The sequence below is a fragment of the Neofelis nebulosa genome, chromosome 1 (genome assembly GCF_028018385.1).
Source record: "Neofelis nebulosa isolate mNeoNeb1 chromosome 1, mNeoNeb1.pri, whole genome shotgun sequence".
Taxonomy (NCBI): Eukaryota; Metazoa; Chordata; class Mammalia; order Carnivora; family Felidae; genus Neofelis; species Neofelis nebulosa.
Window position 1 is genome coordinate 121894806 of NC_080782.1, and position 21901 is coordinate 121916706.

Consider the following 21901-nt stretch of genomic DNA (forward strand, 5'->3'; position numbering starts at 1 on the left):
TATATATATATATATATATTCCAGACCACTGGAATTTTTTTTTCCACAAGCTCAATTTCTTTTTCTTCTCCATCTCTCTCTAATGCTTTAGGGAGCCCAGCTTGTGGCTACATTTTAATTATAAATGCCATTGACATAAAACAACCTCACCGAGTTCTGAATGAGGCTGACCTCACTTTGGGTAAACACAGCAGAGGACGGGAAGTCTCCAACCCAGAATAAACCAGGCACGTAATCTTTTTTGGCCTCTCTTTGGAGAGCAGAGGTGGAAAGCAGGCTTAAAGGCCACAGACATGCTACCAAAGCAGAAAGGACCTCCCTCTGCACTCATTTGTCTCCCATACACACCAGCTGTAATCTTATCTTTAAAAATTCCTAGGAAGACATTTGCTGGGATTAGCACTGGGTGTTATACGGAGGGGATAAATCACTGGATTCTACTCCTAAAATCATTATTGCACCATACGCTAACTTGGATGTCATTTTAAAATTAATTAATTGAAAACTGAAATAAAAATAAAACTTCCTAGGGCAGGACAGGAAGATGCCAGGACGGCTTGGGGCTTGGAACCATGGTGCAGTGCCCCAAAGCTCCCTGATCTTGGCAGTGGCAGGCTCCTAATACCTCTTCCGTCTTTCTCTTCTTGGAAAGTAAGAATCATGTGGATCTAACGTAAATAAACTGCTAAGAGCTAATGGAAGGCACTGGGGAGAAGAGAAAACCAGAGATATAGCTCTGCAGAAAAAAAGGTAGACTGCCCAGTTGGGGGCTAGCATATCCACCCAAAAGCTCTGGGTTCATCTTTACACAGGCTCCCAGTAAAGATCCGTGAAGGGGTCCAAACTATAAACACAGGGCAGGGAGGAGCATGATCCACGAAGATGGAAATGACATTTAAGTATTAAAAAACATTTTTTTTTTCTGTTTATTCATTACCTGAGAGAGAGAGAGGGAGAGAGCATGAGTGGGGGAGGAGAAGAGAGAGAGGGAGACACAGAATCTGAAGCAGGCTCCAGGCTCTGAGCTGTCAGCACAGATTCGGACACGGGGCTCGAATTCATGAACCACGAGATCATGACCAGAGCCAAAGTCAGATGCCTAACCAACTGAGCCACCCAGGCTCCCCTGACATCTATTTTTTTTTTTTTTAATTTTTTTTTCAACGTTTTTTTTTATTTATTTTTGGGACAGAGAGAGACAGAGCATGAACGGGGGAGGGGCAGAGAGAGAGGGAGACACAGAATCGGAAACAGGCTCCAGGCTCCGAGCCATCAGCCCAGAGCCTGACGTGGGGCTCGAACTCACGGACCGCGAGATCGTGACCTGGCTGAAGTCGGACGCTTAACCGACTGCGCCACCCAGGCGCCCCCCTGACATCTATTTTTGATAAACAGGCCATTCCCAAACCAGCACTCCCTAATGGATTCCTAGTAAAGAAGATATGATGGTCACAAATCCACCAAGCTAACATTTACGACCTTCTTTTAGGACATTTTTTACAATGCTTTATAAATGTGAATTTCTCTAAGAAACGTATTTCTAGAGTATGTTTCAAAAAATTGCTGGCGAGCGGGGGCAGAGAAGAGGCTGGCTGGGGATAGAGAAGGCAAGAGCCCCAGGCAGGGGTAGGGCCTCTGTGCTTGTGCGGGCCCTGGGGGCTATGTGAACTGGTGGCCGTAACAAAGAAATTTAAAAATAAATAAATAAAATAAAATAACAAATTAAAAAAATATTTTTTTAATGTTTATTTATTTTTGAGAGACAGAGCATGAGTGGGGGAGTGGCAGAGAGAGAGAGAAAGACACAGAATCTTAAGAGGCTTCAGGCTCTGAGCTGTCAGCACAGAGCCGACGCGGGGCTCGAACTCACGAACCGCGAGATCACGACCCGAGCCGAAGTCGGACGCTCAACAGACTGAGCCACCCAGGCGCCCCCCAAAATTTTTTAAATTAAGAACTGCTTCCATTTCTTCTGCTAGTGCAGAAGTTCCTATTCCCATTTCGGAAGTATGGAACAATACATACTCTATGGATGAAATGACTTGTCCCATTTTTTGAAAAGTCCTTGCCCCTTCATCCTTGGGATGTGTGAGAGCCAAGGACCTTCCTGTTACAGACTACAAGTCCTAAATTCCCCGCATGGGATAAAGAAAAGTGTTCCTTCCCTTTTGCTCAGGTGTTAGTTAACCTGGTGCAATGTGGCAGAAAAGGAAACTGAGCAGAGAATGTGTGGCCCTAGAGGCCCCTCAGCCCTGTCCTGCCTTATCAGCTTTTCTGGCTCCCTGTCAACCGCCAAGGGAGTCACCTTCATGGATACCTACGTTCAGGTCTACATGGTGCTTGGCTCAAGCCTGAGCTGGGTCGTAAGGCACAGCAGGGGTCATCAGGGGCATGGAATCTTGGCCAGCTCTGAGTATTTGCCCATTGTGCTGAGCCTCATCCATCAACTACTGCTCCAGAAAGGAGTGAGCCACGATCAGCAGCAGCCCCATCAACCAAACTGAGCCAGGGTCACCCACTGGCTGTTCTTGCCTCAGAATTAGGTTTGTTGGGGCACCTGGGTGACTCAGTTGGTTAAACATCCAACATGGGCTCCGGTCATGATATCCCAGTTCATGAGTTCGAGCCCCGCATCAGTCTCTGGGCTGACAGCTCAGAGCCTGGAGCCTGCTTCGGATTCTGTGTCTCCCTTTCTCTCTGTGCCTCTCCCCTGCTCATGCTCTGTCTCTCAAAAATGAATAAACATTAAACAAATGTTTTCAAATTAAAAAAAAAAAAAAAAAAGAACTGTGTTTGTAAAGAAATGAAGAGCTAGGACAAAGGGGAAGTTCCTCCCACCAGCAGTCCCCAGACTTGGCCCTTCTTCTCATCCTCCTCATGGCAGCAACTGGTATGAATTTGGTCTGAATCTAATGCACACTTTCCTATCTTACTCCCTATATATTCATGAGCTATGCACATTGTTTTGTGTTTTTTACAGAATTTCTTCAAGGATTTACTAGAAATATGCTTTTGCAATGTGCTGTTTTCAGCACACATTACTTTCAGCTTTTTGCATCTACCCCATCCATAGGCATATCTGCTCTATCTAATAATACCTAATACCCATGCATGAGACAGAGTCTCTGTTGTAGTCGTGTAGTTGCACTCTGTGTAGTTGCACTTGTGTTCGTTTTGAGCTCAAAAGCGAGTGGGGGGAGGGGTTCTGTGGTGTGGCTTTATCATTTCAGGGTCTGAACCCCGAGGCTCCTGCAGTAGGGTCGGTGTGTGGCACGGGGCACGGTCCCCAGCACGCAACGGACGCGCGATGCGCGCGTGTTGACTGAGAGCCTTTCCAGGCCCCTGGCCCTGCTCCGAGGGGGAGGAGCCTCCGCTTCAGCCGGGCTGTGGGGCCGGCCCCTCCCTCCTTGAGAGTCCCCCTCTCTCATACGCCCCATTCCCGCTCCCCTCCTCAGCAGCAGCTGCGGGAGACTGTAAGTTTAGAAAACTGGAATGAAGTCACCCTGGGGAGCTGGACGCCTCGTCGGTTACACGAGCGGCCCCGGCTGGGTGTTACTCCTTCCTGCCAGGCCTGCTCGCAGAGGATATATGTTTAGGAAACTTCGCCAGAAAGAAATCCAGTGAAAATGAGCTATGAAACTTGGACATCCTGGAGAAATAATATTTACAGAGGAAACTCTTGAGACGAACTCTCACCAGTGCAGCAACCCTGGTGTGGGGGCTCACGGCCGAGGACTGCGTCCCCGTGCCAAGCAGCCCTGGCTCGTGTTTACCTCCGTGAGGCCCTCACGCGGCCAAGATGGGAGTCCAAAGTCGACTCTACCTACCCCCACAGAAAGACAAATGCAGGCTATGTAAGCCGCAGAACACAAATGAACTAGGAAGTGAAAAGCTTTTTGAAAATCCTCCTTGATGATACTGATGTGTCAGTGTTTAGGTCCATCATGTGTAACCCATGTACCACTGTGAGGGGGAGTTGATAACCGGCGCTACACGTGTGTGACGGCAGGGGGTACATGGGAAATCACTGTACCTTCTCTTCATTTTTGCTGTGAACCGAAAACTGCTTTAAAATATAAAGTCTATCTTAAAAAAAAAAAAAAATCTTCCTTGATTACCCAAAAGGACCTGCCCTATGGGATTCCTGTAGCATCTAGAATGTGTTTGACTCAATACCTACACATATGGGTGGTAGGTGGAAAACAGCCCCAGGCAACTAACATCATTCCCTTCGTAGCTACAAATGGGATCCTGGATGACCATCTGCCATCTTGTACGTCTTGTTTGAACATAAGTGGGTGCAAGAAAGGGAATTTGGCTGGATTTGGACCCATCTTTCCCATCACTGGGTCCCAAGGTGTTGTATGAAAGAGAAGTAAAAGCAGGATACTTGAAATACTCAAAGCTGGGCTCTGGTCACGATTTTTTTCCTGATTATAAGTATAATGTTGAGTAAAATATGCTTTCAGCAAGCTTCGGTCTCCTCACCTGTAGGACAAAGCCACTGCCATCTTCCAACAGGGAATGCTGTAAGAAGCAATGAGGTCACCGTAGCTAGGTGGAAATGACAGTAATGGTCCTCGGCACTCTCCATATATTAGATCATTTAGTCCTCAAAACAACTCCATGAAGCAGGTACTATCATTATGCATAAGGTAACAGAGCTGAATAATTTGACCAATGATCACATATCGTAGCCAAGCCAGAATTGCAATTCATGTAGTTTGATTCTGGAACCTGCGCTATAATTTTATACTATTTATACCAGGATAGAAACTACCACAATGCCTGGCACATTATAGGTGATCAATACACAGTTAGTTCCTTCCTTTTGTCTCTCTTAAACATACAGGATTATGCTGATAAATTGACAGAAAAATGTATGTACAACTTCTATGAAAGCCATCAAGTCCAATGAAAATACAGGGTACTAAAAAAAAAAACAGTTTTATTGAAATATGAAACCCTATACCTCCCAACCATAATGCCCCCTTTGCTCTCTCCACCTTCCTCCTCAGCTCCTGCCTATCACTAATCTATGTCCTGTCTCTCTGCGTCTGTCCATTCAGGAACTTTCATTTAAACAGAATCATAAAATAAGTGGTCCTTTGTGACCAGCTTCTCTCACTGAGCCTGTTGTCAAGGTTCATCCACATTGTAGCACGTATCAGTACTTGATTCCCTTTTATGGCCACACACTATTCTGTTGTGTGCATCATTGCTATTAAAGGCATTTACTTGCTTCATAGACTGTTAGAGCTGGGGAAAAACTTTAGAGACTGAATATAAACCCTACCCATGTTACTGATAAAGAGACTGTGGCCTTGAGATGAAGGAGCCTCGCCAAGGTCACCCAGCTGGCTGGTAGAAGAGCCTGTAAAGCTCTCCGCTTGGTCCCTCTTACTTCACTCCGCAAAGCATGACTGGAAACATAATTCAAAGTGCACGGCTTATTGATGATGAACCAGTAGGATCATCTCTGCAGATATTAGCCTAACATCATTCATTTGGCACACACATGTTGGCTGAACCGTTGTGCAGGGCACTGTGTGAGGTGCTGGAGACATACGGGGAACAGGCCAGAGAAGATCCCTGCCCTTTTCCCCAGGTATACATTCTCCTGGGGAGGCAGAAATAAACCACTAAACTGTTAAATGGCAAAAATAACTGTATGCTGTATAAAGTGCCATGAAAGAAACAAACCAAGGACTAAGCCAGATGATCATGTGAAGATCATAAGGTGGCATTGGCAGGGGCAGTGGGTGGAGGGTCTCTGTACAGACAGTCACAGGGGATTTGGGCGGAAAAGGCCTCTCCAAGTTGGGAGCATTTAGGCTGGGGCCTGGAGGAGGAGAAGGGCCAATTTCGTCAATATTGGGAGGAAGAAGGTGCCAGACAAAGGGTAGAATACACGCAAGAATCCTGAGGCAGGAAACAGCTTGATGTGTTGGGAGAGCTAAGTGAGTGGGGCAAGGTGAGTGAGTGAGTGTGTGGTGTGGTATGAGGCTAGAGGGGAGGCCCCAGTCAGGATGGAGGCCTTTTGGCCCGTTCTATCATGACTACCCTCTCTGAGTAACCCATGTCAGAAGGACCCGTGGGAAAGGAGATCAGTAGCTTCCAGTTTCCTTCCAGTGGATTAGATAAACTCCACTGACCACAGGAAGCTACAGGAGACCGAGTCTCTGTAGCAAACACCTCCAAAGACAAGAGAACTGCATCTTGGGTAAGGGTGATGGAACTATGTATCACTCTTGGGATGAATCATAAGATAGAGAAAACAGAGGGAAATGAGAAAATACAGACATATTAATAAGGAAGTGGTTAAATGGTTATGGTATAGCCACATGGTAGAACACAATTCAAGTGGCAAAAAGAACATGGTTAACTCTTTCAGTACTGAACTGGAAAGCTCTCCAGTTAATTTCTAAGCAAACAGACAAGCAAAACAAAACAAGGTATATAGTTGTATGTATATCATACCATTTATGTAAAAAAAAAAAAAAAAAAAAAAAAGGCAGGAAAGATAACACGGAGTTGCTCATATATACCTAAGATCTCTCTAGAAGGATACACATAAAATATATCTAGGAAGGTTTACTTGTTTGTCTCTGTCTTCCCCCACCCCCTGAGAATGAACGTATCCTTGGAGGAAGGAGAAGGGTCTCATCCATCCTGTTTACCACCGTATCCCCGTCAGTTGCAAGTGAAGGCTGGGGGGTAGAGGCAACGGAAGGGAGAGTCCTCAGAGTCTCCTCTTACACGGTTTCCAGGTTTGACGCATGGGAATGTATTTCTTATTCAAAGAAATTAAATAAAACATGAAAACAAAGAAAAGGCAATGAGGAGTCCCCATCTGCCGACCAAACCCCAATGTTCCTTCCAGCCCACCCTGCCCCTCAGCCCCTGAGTAAGCTGACCTTTAGGGAGGTCAGTCCTCCTGGAGAACTGGGTGCTCACTGGTCCTTAGTCAGGTTTCACTCCTAACGATGGTTGTTGACAGTCTAGTGGCCAAAGAAATTGTCCAGGGAGTTCAGAATTAATTCTGATTCTCAAATGCTAGCCATCAAAGGATCTCTCCCTCCAGAACTACCATGGGAAGAATGACCAAATGAATAATTATTGAATGGGTATCACACTCTAGTTAGTTGTCCAGCAGTGGGCAAAGCTCCTCTGGGGTATCAATCGGTGTAAATGGGGAGACTAACTCAGAGGAACTCATGTCCTTGCCTTCAACCTCACAGTTTCTCAACCTCAGCACTACTGACCTTCTGAGATGAATAATTTCTTGTTGTGGGGGCTGCCCTGTGCATCGCAAAATGTGTCATAACATCCTTGGCCTCTACAACCAGACGCCAGTACCATCACCCTCACTGCAGCCAGCACAACCAAAAATGTCTCTGGACATGGTCAACTGTCGCTTGATGAACGAAATCACCCCAGGGTGAGAACCACTGTTCCCATCCCTGCATTCCCAGGCAACTGCTTTGTCTTCCCAATGAGAAGCTGGCGTTCCCCTCTGCCTCTATCCCAGCTGGGCCGCCACAGAGGCTGGGAGTTGACTGAACTTCACTGTGGGAGAGTTCCCTGAGTTTCAGATGCACCAACCAATCCAACTTCCTGGGAAAACCCTCTGTATGGCAAGCTAGCGGGATCAGATTTTTTTCATAACAATCTGTCCATGAGAAGCTCCCATGCCTAACAGGCTGGGGCTATAAAAAGGCACCCCCAAAGCAGGCTGATAATTGAAGGAGTACATACTCAGGCTGGCCAACTGCCCACCCTACAGCACCTAGGAAGGCGAATGTCGTTCCTCCTATGGTTATTTCCTGCCAGGGGACAGAGACAGAGGAAGTGCATGAGGGGTCATTGTGTAACAAACAGGGGGATGGTGGGCACGCCTGCCGTCATCTCTCCTTCTCTCAAGAACATAATTCCCAAAGGACAGCTTTCTTTGGAGGGCAAAGAAAAAGGAACTGTATTTCAATGTTTTGATTAATTTGAGGCTCATCCTTGAGGGCACTGCAAAATGAATGAGCAGAATTTTCCATGGCTAACTGTCCTGGCCGCCAGGTCCTATCGCCAAAGCTTTAGTGTTTATTTACTTTTGCTCGTGTTATTTTTATTTCAGTTCAGCTGCAGCTCAGTGCGGAAAGCGTGGGGGAGGTGTATATAAAGAGTACCGAGACTGGCCAGTACTTGGCCATGGACACCGACGGGCTTTTGTACGGCTCAGTAAGTATGAGGCTGACATGCTTCCAGACACGGCCAGGGTTGGAGGTTTCCAGAAATCTTGTTACGTTGAGTGATGCAAAGTGTAAAGCAGCAATTAGTCTCTGTTTGTTATTTTTTCCAGCAAGATTCCCACCCTCTACCCTGCTTTATTTTAGGCTCAGACATGAAAGAGCTTCTTGTGATATTCTCTCAAAATACTCGAATGAATTATCACGGAGACACAGAGGAGACATTGACTGAAATTTTAGTAACGCACCAGTCAGTCATTTCAGAATACCTATTCCCATTTCATTCATTCACTCCAAACATGTTTCTGGAGCACCACCACACTCTCTATGCTTTTCACAAAAATTATCAAGCCCGGACTCTAGCATGGGATACATCATCCAACAAACATGTATTGAGCGCCTCCTGTGTCTAAGTATGAAGGGCTGTGAAGACAAATGAGCCACGTCCCTGTTCTTGAGAAGCACGGTCTGAGAGTTTATTCAGTAGCTAAAAATCCTCAACATCTTCTGCTCCCTCTCTCTCCTGGTTGATGTTTTATACAGGTTTGACTCAGTACATACTGATCTTTGTGAGAAAAGAATAGAAACAGACAATCTGATTTTGCCCCTCGTGGTGCCTTTGGTAAAAGATCTCAATGGAAAGAGAACTAAAGCCAATGGACCCACGTTTTGAAATTATTTCTCAATTTCAATGATCCTCTCTCTTTATCCTAACAACTGATCATTGAGACTTGGCCAGACTCCTTTTTTTCCCTTTTGTAGATGTCTACAAAAAGGCAGTAGTAAGAGGGGGTTGGTCTGAGGCTCCCTTTAACTTAAATCAAATTGCCAACTGGCAGCAGGCACAGAAAACTGTCTCCCGAAGCTGTAACTTCAGCCAGGGTTTGGGATGCAAATATAGTGTGGTTTTTCACGCTGCCTGCTACAAGTCAGGAGCAATGGGCCACCTCCTGTAGCCTGTTTGCTGAAATCTGTATCAAATGGGACAACTTTAAAGAGTTTGGAGCTAGACTTTGACTGCTACATGGAAGCACATTTTTCTTTTTATTCATTCATTCATTTGAGAAAGAGAGAGAGCACAAGTGGGGGAGAGGGGCAGATGGGGGGAGGGGAGAAAGAGAGAGAGAGAGAGAGAGAGAGAGAGAGAGAGAGAGAGAATCTCTCAAGCAGGCTCCATACTCAGTGCAGAGCCCAATGTAGGACTCAATCCCAGGACTGTGGGATCATGACCCAAGCCAAAATCAAGAGTCAGATGCTCAACAGACTGAGCCACCCAGGTGGCCCTTGAAGTAGATTTTTCTTAAAGGTGGTTCTTCCAGTTGGTAATAAAATCAGTCAACCAACCAACCAATCACTGAATCTTGGACTCACAACTGAATCTCAATTCTCTGCAACTTCAGCAAGTTACTTACCCACTCTGAGCCTTGTCTAAAATAAGGATAGTAATGGATGGTCACTACCACACACAGGGGTTAAGAGGGGTCAGAGAGACAATGCACAGAACCCACCCACCAATGTTGCTGGCAAATGGGGGAAGTGCTTCACCAGTGAGAGCTAGAAGACAAATAATAAGTTTATAAATCCCTTATCCTCATTATTTCCTAGGTTATATTTACAGTTTATGGCTTTTCCTCTTTTAAATACATTTTGATGCTTATTATAACCTTCTTTTATTTGTATAAAAATATTGAGGAAGAACACCCAAACCCAATTTCCTCTAGGCTCCCATCATAGTCCTGGCCATCACTGTGCTTCACCTGAAATATTGAGGGTAATCTTAATATATTATGCCTAATAATTGATATACTTCTCCATTAATAAATTACAATTTCTAAAATATCTCAGAGCTCTACCTCATGCTCTCAGGCAGTTTTAGGTATTAATCCATCTTGATACAAATGTTTATGTCTGTGGAAAGGACATATTATTTTTAAAACTAATGAAATATTTTCTATTAATCATGGAAGGTTATATAAAATAATGACATATTTTAGATTTCATAATGAAAGGATACATATATATCAAAACATTAATGCATTTATCTCTAAGGGTAATAAGTAGCCAATTTTATAATATGTGAATGCCTTCCTGTATTTCCCACATTTCCTACAGTGGATATATGTCACCCAAATAGTTGAGGGGAAAACAGCATGCTAAAATATAAAAAAAGAAAATAATTTTTAAAATAGTCATGAATCAACTGTGCATCTCCAGGCTGCTGGCAATGCACCAAGCGCTTAACAACCCCTGACAAATCCTGGTGGGGTTGGGCTGGAGCATCTCCGAGCTGGCCTGCTGACTCAGCCTGTGACTCAGCCATTCTGAGTGTGTCGACCGCTCTAGTTCAATGGAGACATCAGGTGAGGGACGTGGCCACCCTCAGCTTCGTCACAGGACACAGGCCTGACGCCCACTGAGGGGTGTCATGGGGTACCCTCCCTACAGGGGAGCGGGCAACCCACACAGGTCCAAAACTTCCTACCTCCTCCCACACCTGACACTGTGCAGCAAACACTAACGTCTGGATACATTCCTCTAGAGGCAGCAGAGTCACCCAGTTAAATATTACAACTATGTCCCATCTTATTCTAAAATGACCCAAAGTGTCTCACCCAGTTGTCAATGCCCTAGACTGCAAATGAATAAGAAGCAGGAAGCTTCCTGTTACGTATTCCTTACTAATCAAAGGGAACTTTACAGACTGCTTTCTACGATCTCAAGAATCAAGTTAAGCTCACCACCTAGCTGGCGAGCCCCCGCCCCCGTAATTTGCAAGGCTCTGTGTCTGGGGGTGGGGAGACACAAGCCTGACAAGACTCCACCTCTTCCCTAAGTAGGGCTCACAGTCAAGTACACAAACATGCCCACAAATTAAGAATAATGAAGAAGAAGCCTGGACACCACCCGAAAGGGAATCAACAACCACTGTAGGGGAAGAGATAATACAGAGATCACATGCCTTAGAACGGGAGCAAAGTCAGTATACAGCATAAGTATTTTACACCCAAATATAATAAATGTATTCTAAAATCTTGACAAATAGGAAGTTCAAATTCCTGGGGCTCTTCCCACTCTCCAACCAATGAACTCCCAGTGAAACAGTAATCATTGGTAGATATTTTTAAAGCAACTGTACTATTTAATATGTTATAGCATTCTTTCCAGCTTGATAAATTGGAAGCTGCCCTCAATTCCACTGTAGGGATGTACCACTATCTACTTGAACCAATCACCTTTCCATGAAGATTTAGGTTGCTTCGAATGTTACCATTATGTGCAATCCTGCAAAGACCATCGTTGAAAATACTGTTTTACCTCATGGTAAATTTACCTCATGGTAAATACATGGGCAAGGGCCCAAGTATCTCCTAAGGGTCAATTCCTACCAATGAAATTTCTGGGTCAAAGGTAATACATATTGCCTAACTACCCTCAGAAAATTTCCACCAATTTATCTCACAACAGTGCATGAAAGTGTCTATTTCCTATGCTCACCAATATTAAGCATTGTAAATCTTTTTGTTCTTTGCAGTTATTATCGCCAACATGTTAAATCATTTTTAACTTTTATTTTCTTGTGAGATTAAATGTTTTCATAGCTTTATTTTCCATTTTTTAAAAAAGAAATTAGAGCAGGGGTGTCTGGGTGGCTCAGTTGGTTAAGTGTCTGACTCTTGGTTTCAGCTCAGGTCAGGATCTCACCGTTTGTGGGATGGAGCCCTGCATTGGTCTCCACATTGATGGTGCAGAGCTTGCTGGGGATTCTCTCTCTCTCCCTCTCTCTCTCTGCCCCTCCCCTGCTTGTGTTCTCTCTCTCTCTCAAAATAAATAAATAAACTTAAAAAAAAGCAGATATGGGGTGCCTGGGTGGCTCAGTTTGTTGAGTGTCTGACTTGGGCTCAGGTCATGATCTCACGGTTCATGAGTTCAAGTCCCACGTCAGGCTCTGTGCTGACAGCTCGGAGCCTGGAGCCTGCTTCTGATTCTGTGTCTCCATCCCTCTCTGCCCCTCCTCTGCTTGTGCTCTCTCTCTCCCTGTCTCTCTCTCTCTCTCAAAATAAATAAACATTAAAAAAAGCAGCTATACCGCCATTTTGGTAACATCATCAGTCTATATCCATATGTCCTTATCCATGTCTGTTTGTGTATATGTACATAAAGACATGAGGAAGTATGTTAATCGACTGTTACCAGTTCCTTATATCTGGGTGGGTGGCTTTGGGCAGTTTTTAAATTTTTTCTTTCTTTTTTTTAAAGTAAAGTTGTGATTTTTAAAAAGCACAATTCTTCGTATAAGTAGATCTGTTTATACATAGGAGAAAATACAGGTATTTTCATTTTTTAAAAAAACTTTAACTTCCAGGATATGTTTTATGCTTAAGACACATTTTGTGCAAGGATTTATATTCATGACAGCACTAAGGTAAAAATCCTGATACTGTTAGTGAAAATCACCAGGATATAAAATAATATTAGCAGGTTTTCATTTATCCTTCAAGTCTAAACTTAAAACTCCCCACCATATCACAGTCTGATTTTACCTATTTGGGCTGATTTTCATGGTCATGTCCATGTGCCAGGACTTTACAGAGACAAAAGGCCCAGCCCTGCCCTTAACGTGCTCATGGTCATTCAGGATCTCCCCAGGGGGAAACTTTAGGGTCCTGAGGACAGCAAATGGAAGGGGATCTTACAAAAACAGCAAATGTATTTTTTTTAACACTAACCTCTTTTTATTTTTTTTTAAGTTCATTTATTTTGACAGAGAAAAAGCACAAGTCAAGGAGGGGCAGAGAGAGAGAGAGAGAGAGAGAGAGAGAGAGAGAGAGAGAGAGAATCCCAAGCAGACTCCACACAGTTGGTGCAGAGCCTGATGTGGGGTTTGAACCCAGGAACTGTGAGATCATGATCTGAGCCAAAGTCAGACACTTAACTGACTGAGCCACCCAGGCGCCCCGATAGTAAATGTATTTTATTTTATTTTATTAAAAAAATTTTTTTAATGTTTATTTATATTTGAGAGAGAGAGAGACAGAGCACAAATTGGAGAGGGGCAGAGAGAGGGAAGGAGATATAGAATCCGAAGCAGGACCCAGGGCTCATTATATGCTGGGTCCTACTCTATGTCCTCATTACCACCCTCAGATATAGGTTCCACTATTATCTCAATTTTCCTGAAGAAGAAACCGAAGCATAAAGAGCCTCAGTGAACTCACCCAAGGCCACACGGCTAGTAAACAGAGAAACTTCACTGAAAACTAATCATTAGTAATTCTACTCTCTTGCCGTTGTATCTTTTTAGCAGACACCAAATGAGGAATGCTTGTTCCTGGAAAGGCTGGAAGAAAACCATTACAACACCTACACATCCAAGAAGCACGCAGAAAAGAATTGGTTTGTGGGTCTCAAGAAGAATGGAAGCTGCAAACGCGGTCCCCGGACTCACTATGGCCAGAAGGCAATTTTGTTTCTCCCCCTGCCAGTCTCCTCTGATTAAAGAAATCTCTCCTGGGTGCCGACCACTCCAGAGGAGGTCCTCACCCAGCTGACCCAGGTTGTTCCCTTGACTATTGGCTGCACTAACCCCTGGCCCACAGAGCCTGAAATTGTAAGCAGTGCGCTTCCAAATGCCCAGTTCACTTTTTTGCAGAGGCTTTTACCCCAGCACAGTTTGAACAGAGGGATCAAATAGCTCCTAGGGGCCAACCGGCTGGCCAGTCTGGGTGTGTGGATGCCCAGTTGCCTCTGGGCACCTGCTGCAGGCTGAGCCTCTCAATGCAAAGGCGGGGCCAAATGAAGTGTGTTCAGGGAGCTGCCAGGGTCATTAGTAACCGCATACGATTCCCTCTACTGAGAAAATCCTGTCTGCGATTCCCCGAAACACTTGGCATGATGCCCTTTCGTCCTTTCAACACCCCACAAATATTAGCAGGGAAGCTTATGGCTAGGTTAGGGGAAGGCAGTGTTCCATGAGTAGAAACTAGGATGAAGAAAATCTCCCCTCGAGAACAGAAGGGATTAAAATGGCAAGGGGAGACTGGGTTCTGGTGGGCTCTCAGTGTAGAATAAATGAAGGATGGGAGCTTCAGCCCACAGGAAAGCAGAATAAATGCATAGCATTGGCAGTCATTACAATGCCGTGACTTTCCCAAGATAATTCGGCAGTAGGAAGCCTCTGGATGATGTCAGATGGACAGCATGAGAAGTGGGTTCTTGATCAAAGCAAAAACATCAGACATTGGTAAATTCATTTGGGTCTGGGGTGTGGGAGTGCTGAGAAAGAAAGGCAACGTGGGCTGAGAGGATGATTTCCTCTAAAGAGGTTGATTCCAGAAGTGAGAAGGAAAGATGGAGGGACACCATGACTGTGCCTGGTCCCCAGAAAGCAGAGGCTTTGGGGTCCCAGGCAATGCTTACAAATCACATGCAGATCGTGTTTGAGTGTAGGTTCTGATTCAGTGGTTCTGGGGTGCAGTCTGTGCATTTCTAACAAGCCCCCAGGTGCTGCAGAGGCTGCTGCTTCCTCTTGCACCACCCCCCCCCACCATACTTAAAGTAGCAGAGTCCTGAAGCGTGCTGTCCAAAGGAAGGGGCCCAAGGCCCCCAAGCCTCTCTTGCCTTGCCCATAAAAAACTCATACCCCGCGAGTCTTCCTGAACACTCAGGCAGCATCAGGAGCAGTTAGGCCCGTGCTAAGGAACATGGATTTAAGGCGCTTTGGCCCAGTGCCTATAAAATACCCATTTAGAATATATACAAAAGCATACTTCAAAAATGTTAAACCCTCACAAACAGCTTTTCTCAAGAGACCATTTGTGTTACGATTACTTGTATAAATATGCTTCCTGCTTAAAGTAAACTTGACCCAAGTGGCTAGCAAATTAGAAACAACATTCATCTCTGACATATGATACTGTTGCCATGTAAAGGTCTTTAATAGGCCATTTAAATTTACTGTGAGACTGTATGTTTTAATCACATTTATAAATATATAGCTCAAAGGCAGTTAACTGATTAGCATTCAGCCACTGAGAATGATAATCATAGGACATGATGTATAAGCTCCTCAATTATCTACTACTTGTACTACATTTACCTATAAAAAGAGATTGTACTTTGTTTTCAATTGTGGTATTACAAGTTTTCCTTTGAAAACAGGGACGCTTAAGCAATAAGAGGGTAACTGTGGATACAAACTGATGAGAATATTAGCTCATGTTCTAAGGAATTGACAATATTAACGGAAAAAATAACTCCTTATAATTGCATTGTCATATTTATGATGACAAACAAAAGATGGTTTGTGAAGGTTCAAAGCAATATAGTGCAATTGAGGAACCAAACTAAGTTAATTCTACAATTAATAATATCATTCTGCATTTGTACAGAAAAACGACTTCAGAACTTTGTTTTTGTAACTTGGATAAGACCATTCATTTTATTTTAGTAAATCCTTCCAGGCAAGCTGGAGATAGTGCAGTGTGGTTTAACATTTCTTTACTATGAAGATTTGGCCAGAAAAGGGTATGCAGAGAGGAAATCTAAGATATATAATGGTCCATAATTTTTAGGGTATGAATCAAATTCAAATATAACACTGGCCAAGAAAAATTAAATGTTGCTAACAGATGAGACGGAAGCTTGTGGTTTCAAAGACCCAAAGCAGTTAGAAGAAACACTATCATGGCCTTGCCAGCCTCCGCCCGGTCATCATTCATATATTCATTCACTGAATATTTTTTTCAGTGCCTACTGTGTGTCAGGCACTGTACTGGGTACCGGGGCACCTGGAAACAATGTCTGTCTGGTTTTCTGCTGTATTCTCTCCCAGGGCATTATATTTATGATGAAAGATGCTGTGGATTCATTTATTTCAGTCAAGTTAAAAAGAGACTTTGTAGGTTGCTGCTGAATAAACAGCAAGTCCCAGAAACCCAGGTTCTGGAAGAATTCGCAATACCCAGTATAAGATAACCCCCATCAAAGTATCCAAGGACCTGGCCAGGTAAACCTAATATTTCCAACTGTAGAACCATGACAGCTTTAGGAGGACCGGTTTCAAGTTGGGAAAAGAGCCTGTCAGATCTTGTAAGAAGGAAATAGGTGGCAGTTCCCTGCTCCATTCTAGTTCCTTACACACGGAGTGCTCCTGTTGCCCTCTCTCTTTTCCTTGAGTAAGTGAGGTAGCCATCTGCTTGTCACACGTGTCTCATGTGGATTCATTTTCAGGCCAACTGTTAAGAACTGGCTGATATTCTCTACAAAGCATCAGGAGCATTTACGCTTTTGATTGTTTGCAAGATGGCGGTGGAGGTGGCAGTGATCTGTTTCCTTGGAAGGGATAGTTAGAGCCTCCCCCGGCCAACAGTGTGTGCTTACCAAAAACTGCCTACAGCATCATACGTTACTAAAGATGGAGGTCCTCGCTTTGTGTCAAAGGCAATGGAGCCCAGCTCCCCAGCCTTGTTAAAATATACTGCCTAAACGAACCGAGCCCATGGGCTGCGAAGCAGACCTCTGATGAAGAAGACATCTGTCATTTTACATCACTGTCTCTATAATTTTGGCACCTTACAAGTATTAATAAACGTTCCACTAAAAGGCGATAATGTCTCTCTGAGTTTGGGAACATCACGATGTCTCATCTTCCCGCAGAAGGTCTGTCCCAGGCATCCTTCAGGTGTGGCTGCTTTGTGTTCGACGCATAGCTTGTCACTGGAAGGGAGACCTTACAGGCTGACAGGAAAAGCTAAGGTAGAAACATTTTTCATTTTGTTTGGAAACCTAAGGCAATATTAGTGTTTTTCTAGGGATACATCAGGGAGGTATATTCAGGGAATTGAAGAACCAAGCACCATAATTAACTGACATTTCTCCTTCACAGTATAAATTATGAGAAAATATGAAAATATGCTACTATTGTACAGCTGACCAGCTTGTGCTAAAGCAAAGATACTGTGACCTGGGGAAAAAATGAAGGACTTTACAACTTTAAGTCAAGGACAAACGGGTTATCTCTTGCATCTCAAGCGTCTTGATGAAGGGTGATGGGTTTGCCCATCAGATCTTCTGAAACTGTTATCATACTACACAACATCTCCTTAAGTAAACTTGTCAACCTTCTGACTTCTTATTCTTAGGAGAAAGTATACTGTTGCCTAGACCTTGTGGCAGAATCAGATCATACCCACAAACACTGACACATATACACACACATTTACACCGGCTCTCACACACGTACACACACACAAGCACGTGCACGAATTAAAAAGCGTTGTGCAGTGTTTGTCCCTTCTATGAATTACATGCCAAAATCAATCCCTCCTTTTCCTTTCAAAGTCACCTAAACCTCTTATTTTCCTGCTTTTGGAGTTTGATCCACTGTAAGAACTACATTTTCCATCACAACCCACCACATGCCTACCCTCACACATACACACAACTGAAACAAAGAAGGTCAGGAAGCTATATATATATATATATATATATATATATATATATATATTGCATTTTTTTCTCTTACATTCCACTAAAACATGCTGGTCAAAGATCCATTAAATTGGGTCACAACTCAATAGGTCACAACCACAGTTTTCTGAAAAAACTGGCTTAGAGCAACTGGTCTTCCTTAAGATGACAAGACCCAATTAGGATCCTGCATTATGACTTCAGTGTTTTCAAAGATGCGGTTTGTTCAAAGACAAGGGGGACATCCTGTTACCCAGGAACCATCTGTTCCGAGGGCCTGGTGAATTCTCTTAGTTGGTTTGCCACTAATCTTGCAGAATGAGTGTAAGGATGCAGGTCTCACAGGCACACACTGCTGCCTCTATTGTCCCCAATGCTGTCATTGGGTTTCTGCTTGCACAGCCCTGAGGACTTTGGACCCCTCCCCTCCTTTGGAATTCTCATCATTGTGGGGCTGGAGGTCATCCCCCCCCAACTTCTGCAGTCTTCACTTCATTACTCCCTCTTGCTCCCCTACCTCCAAATTCCTATCTTATAACCATTTCTTAAATTCGTTTTAACATTTACTCATTTTTGAGAGACAGAGCACAATTTGGGGAGGGAAGAGACCCAGAATCCAAAGCAAGCTCCAGGCTCCGAGCTGTCAGCACAGAGCCCGATGCGGGGCTCAAACTCACGGACAGTGAGATCATGATCTGAGCTGAAGTCGGGCGCTTAACTGACTGAGCCCCCCAGGCACCTCTATAACCATTTCCAAACAAGACATGAAAAGTAGACTGAGCCAGGAGAAGGCTAGGTGCCCAGGATCTCTGAGCATCCCCGCCAGCCTCCATCACTTTCTGGCAACTGCTCTCTGACCTACCAGAAGAGTTTGCCACCCATAACTCAGTGATAAGATAAACACCATTGCTACTGGAATGCATCTTCTACAGGGATTCAAAATTTTTCATCTTTGCTGAACCAACTGAAAACATAACTCTGTGCCCCAAGTGTTTGAGAGGGTTAGGCTGGCCGAGCATTGGCCTCTTATGGGTGAACTTGACAACAAAAGACAAACATATAATAAAGTCGTTGCCTTCCATATTTATCTGAGTGACAGACAGCCTATCTGCCACGGGGTGGGAAGGGGAGGGGAGGGGAACCCTAACCCTAAGTGCTCTTGTGTCACTGTCACATTAAGGAGTATGGTAATAGTGACACATCAAACCACTGCACTTTCACAAATTAAAAAAAAAAAATTATTTGTAGGAGCAGTAGTCCAGTATAAGAATACTTAAGCCCAACCTAGCAGGTGGGACTTGTGTCTTCTCCATTTCAAAATCGCTAGGCATTTGTTTGACAACCGTTAAAACTGAAATAATGACTTGTGAAAAGTGGCACACCCCCTCCTTCCTCCTCCACTCCTTAAACCTGTCCTCTATGCCCAGAAAGAAACTCCCTTGTTATTGTACATAAAATTTATTCTAAAGCCCAGTTAGAGAACGTAAGAGCTTGAGATCTCGGGATCTGACATAGGATACTCGGGACCCCAGTGATTCATCTAACAGTCTCCGAAGTTACAAGGGAAATGTACTAAAGCATTACTGGGATCTTTCTGTATCATTGTACCTACTTTGCAGTTGATATATTGACCATAACATACTGCACTGTTAGCTTTCCGCCCTAGTTATAAAATTAAAAAAGAAACCAGGTCACTCACAGCCTGAAGCTGGAGGGTGGGTTTGCTTTATAAAAGCAAGTATTTTAGGACCTAGTTTGGGGGTCTTCTGACAGGGCTGAGAATGTCTGTGATGTGGGAAGGTGGTATTTCCTAAATTGCTTCCTTCCCTCTTAGCTACCCACTGTCACACAGGCTAAATTTACACATTTAGCAGCTAAACATTAGTGTCTATTTTATTATATAACTAAGCAAAACCTCACCATGTCCTTCATGGGCTTTTCTATCAGCCTTAATGAAGGCTTGGGCATTCCTTGTTTGGAAGTGTGTTCAATTTCAGGACTTGGTTCGCTTAGTTGCAGTGTTTGGGGATGTAGGTATAGACAGGCAGTTTGTGCAAGTTGTCACAGAGACGTGTATCGTTGGGGTTTTCATCCTTATTTTCCTGCCTGAAGAGAAATTTATTTTAGTCTCACCCAGGGATACAGAAGGGCAAGATGTTAGATTATTTTACTGATAGGCCTTGAACCAAAACTTTTTTTCTCCAAAATAAGTTTTAGGAATGTCATTGTATACTAACTTGCCTTGTCCAGACTGTAAAGACAAGACTGTTCATAGTTTGAGATGTCAACTATGCTGAGAGTTCAGTAGTGTCCTGTAGAAACGAACAGTATGACCTATGGGTTTCTCAAAACAAAACACTTGCATTAGGAGCCGAGAGTCTGACCTGGGAAATGGTGCAGGTTTTAGGACTAGCCAGATTACTTCTGATAATACAGGATAAAATCGTAAATGCAGGGCAGTTGTGCACAGGGGACAGATGAGAAAGAAACTTGTTTCCTTATCCTTGCTCCCTATGGAACCTGTCCTAGAATATTTAACCCAAGTGAAGAAGAGATATGGGTTTTATAGATTTCTTGAAAATGTGTAACTCTCAAGCAACCTGCACATTTGGAAAGAGTTTGATAGGGCAGAGGGCTACTCCATACAGTTGAGTTCTCAAGAATAAACAGGAGCAATAAGGTGAAAGTGAAGCATTTTTCCTCAATCCCCTCACTAACACATTCATTCATTGGTCATTTACTGAGTACCTGGCACTGAGATAGCGAGGGTCCAATCAGGAAACTGAAACCCACCAACAATGTGAACAGGGAAATTCTTTTTTTTTTTAATGTTTATTTATTTTTGAGACAGAGAGAGACAGAGCAGGAACGGGGGAGGGTCAGAGAGAGAGGGAGACACAGAATCCGAAGCAGGTTCCAGGCTCTGAGCTGTCAGCACAGAGACCAATGCGGGGTTCGAACCCATGGACCGTGAGATCATGACCTGAGCCAAAGTGGGACACGTAACCGACTGAGCCACCCAGGCACCCCGTGAACAGGGAAATTCTAATGGCAAGAATTATTAACTAATAAAAAGAGATTAACTACTACGGCATTAAGGGATCTCTATGCAATACTGGAATAGCAGATGTAGGGAGTGGCTTCTATCCCAAGGCTAAGGAAATTAATCACAGAAGGAAGAAACTTAAGAGGGGGCCTTCTCTCAGGGATGAGATTCAGACTTCACTGGCAAAGGGGGTGGCTGTGGCCCAAGGATGGTGGGGGATCTCACTGTGGCGGTTCAGGGAGCTTCCCATTGGGGCGCTAGTGGAACTCTCTGGAAGCAGTTTGCAGAGCCAGTGTTGTGCAGGAGGCTGCCCGGTGGCCACAGTGCCATGGGAGCAAGAAGAAAAGCACAAGAACCCCAGAGACAAGCCCCTTCCCCTTGAGGTGTCTCTCCAGTGCCCTCTGCTGACAAACCCTAAGTTACATCAGCTGGTAAAGGAGAAGCGGTTCTAGGGCCCAGCTGCAGTGTCACAAAAACAAGGCAAAGAATGGATTCAGAGCAGAGAGACAAGAGACTGACAACTGGCATAACCATGATGTAGCTACTCCACTAGACATAGATGAATACATGTGGTCCTTGCCCTTAACAAGCTTATCGTAGTAGTGGATGGAGACAGACCCTAAAGGAAGGCATCCGTGGTTTTGGCTTTCTTCCCTTTAAAAAAAAAAAAAAATCACTATTTTCTAAGCCCTCTCAGCCTCTCCAAAGACCACCACGTACTTTCAAGGTACTTTCTTTACATATTTGCTATATTTTCCTATATTTGGTATTTTATTCTATCTTTTTCAGTGAGATAGTAAGGTAATTTGCTATTTTAAATCAACCCAAATCAGTGTAATATACATATACAGACACAGATACATATACATATACAGAAGACGGGAGCTTGGGAGTCAGAGCAACAGTTGCAATCCTGGCTCCTCTGTGTATTGACTTGGTAACTTTGGGCAAGTGACTTGATCTAGCTGCCTTCCATGACCTTCTGCATAAAATGAGGACCCAAAGAGTATCAGCTCTCACAAGCTTGTTGAGAGGGTCAAATGAAATGGAGGCATGCAAGTATCGTTAATGCAATATCTGGCATACAAAAAGGATTAAATAAAAGTTTGCAATTATTTTAGAATAAATACAATTCTACATATTATAA

General features: G+C 43.9%; 1 protein-coding gene across 6 annotated transcripts in view; it reads left to right on the forward strand.

Annotated features, from left to right (window-relative positions):
* Positions 1-15710, forward strand: part of FGF1 (fibroblast growth factor 1) — an 89066-nt gene extending 73356 nt beyond the window's left edge. For 5 of the 6 annotated variants that reach the window (XM_058733097.1, XM_058733131.1, XM_058733110.1 and 2 more), the window contains exons 3-4: positions 8129-8232; positions 13543-15710. In XM_058733097.1, the coding sequence (XP_058589080.1) occupies positions 8129-8232; positions 13543-13737 (299 nt within the window). In that variant the 3' untranslated portion in view covers positions 13738-15710. The remainder of the gene's footprint in view (positions 1-8128; positions 8233-13542) is intronic. The other variant, XM_058733138.1, reaches the window with a different exon arrangement.
* Positions 15711-21901: the final 6191 nt, after the last annotated feature.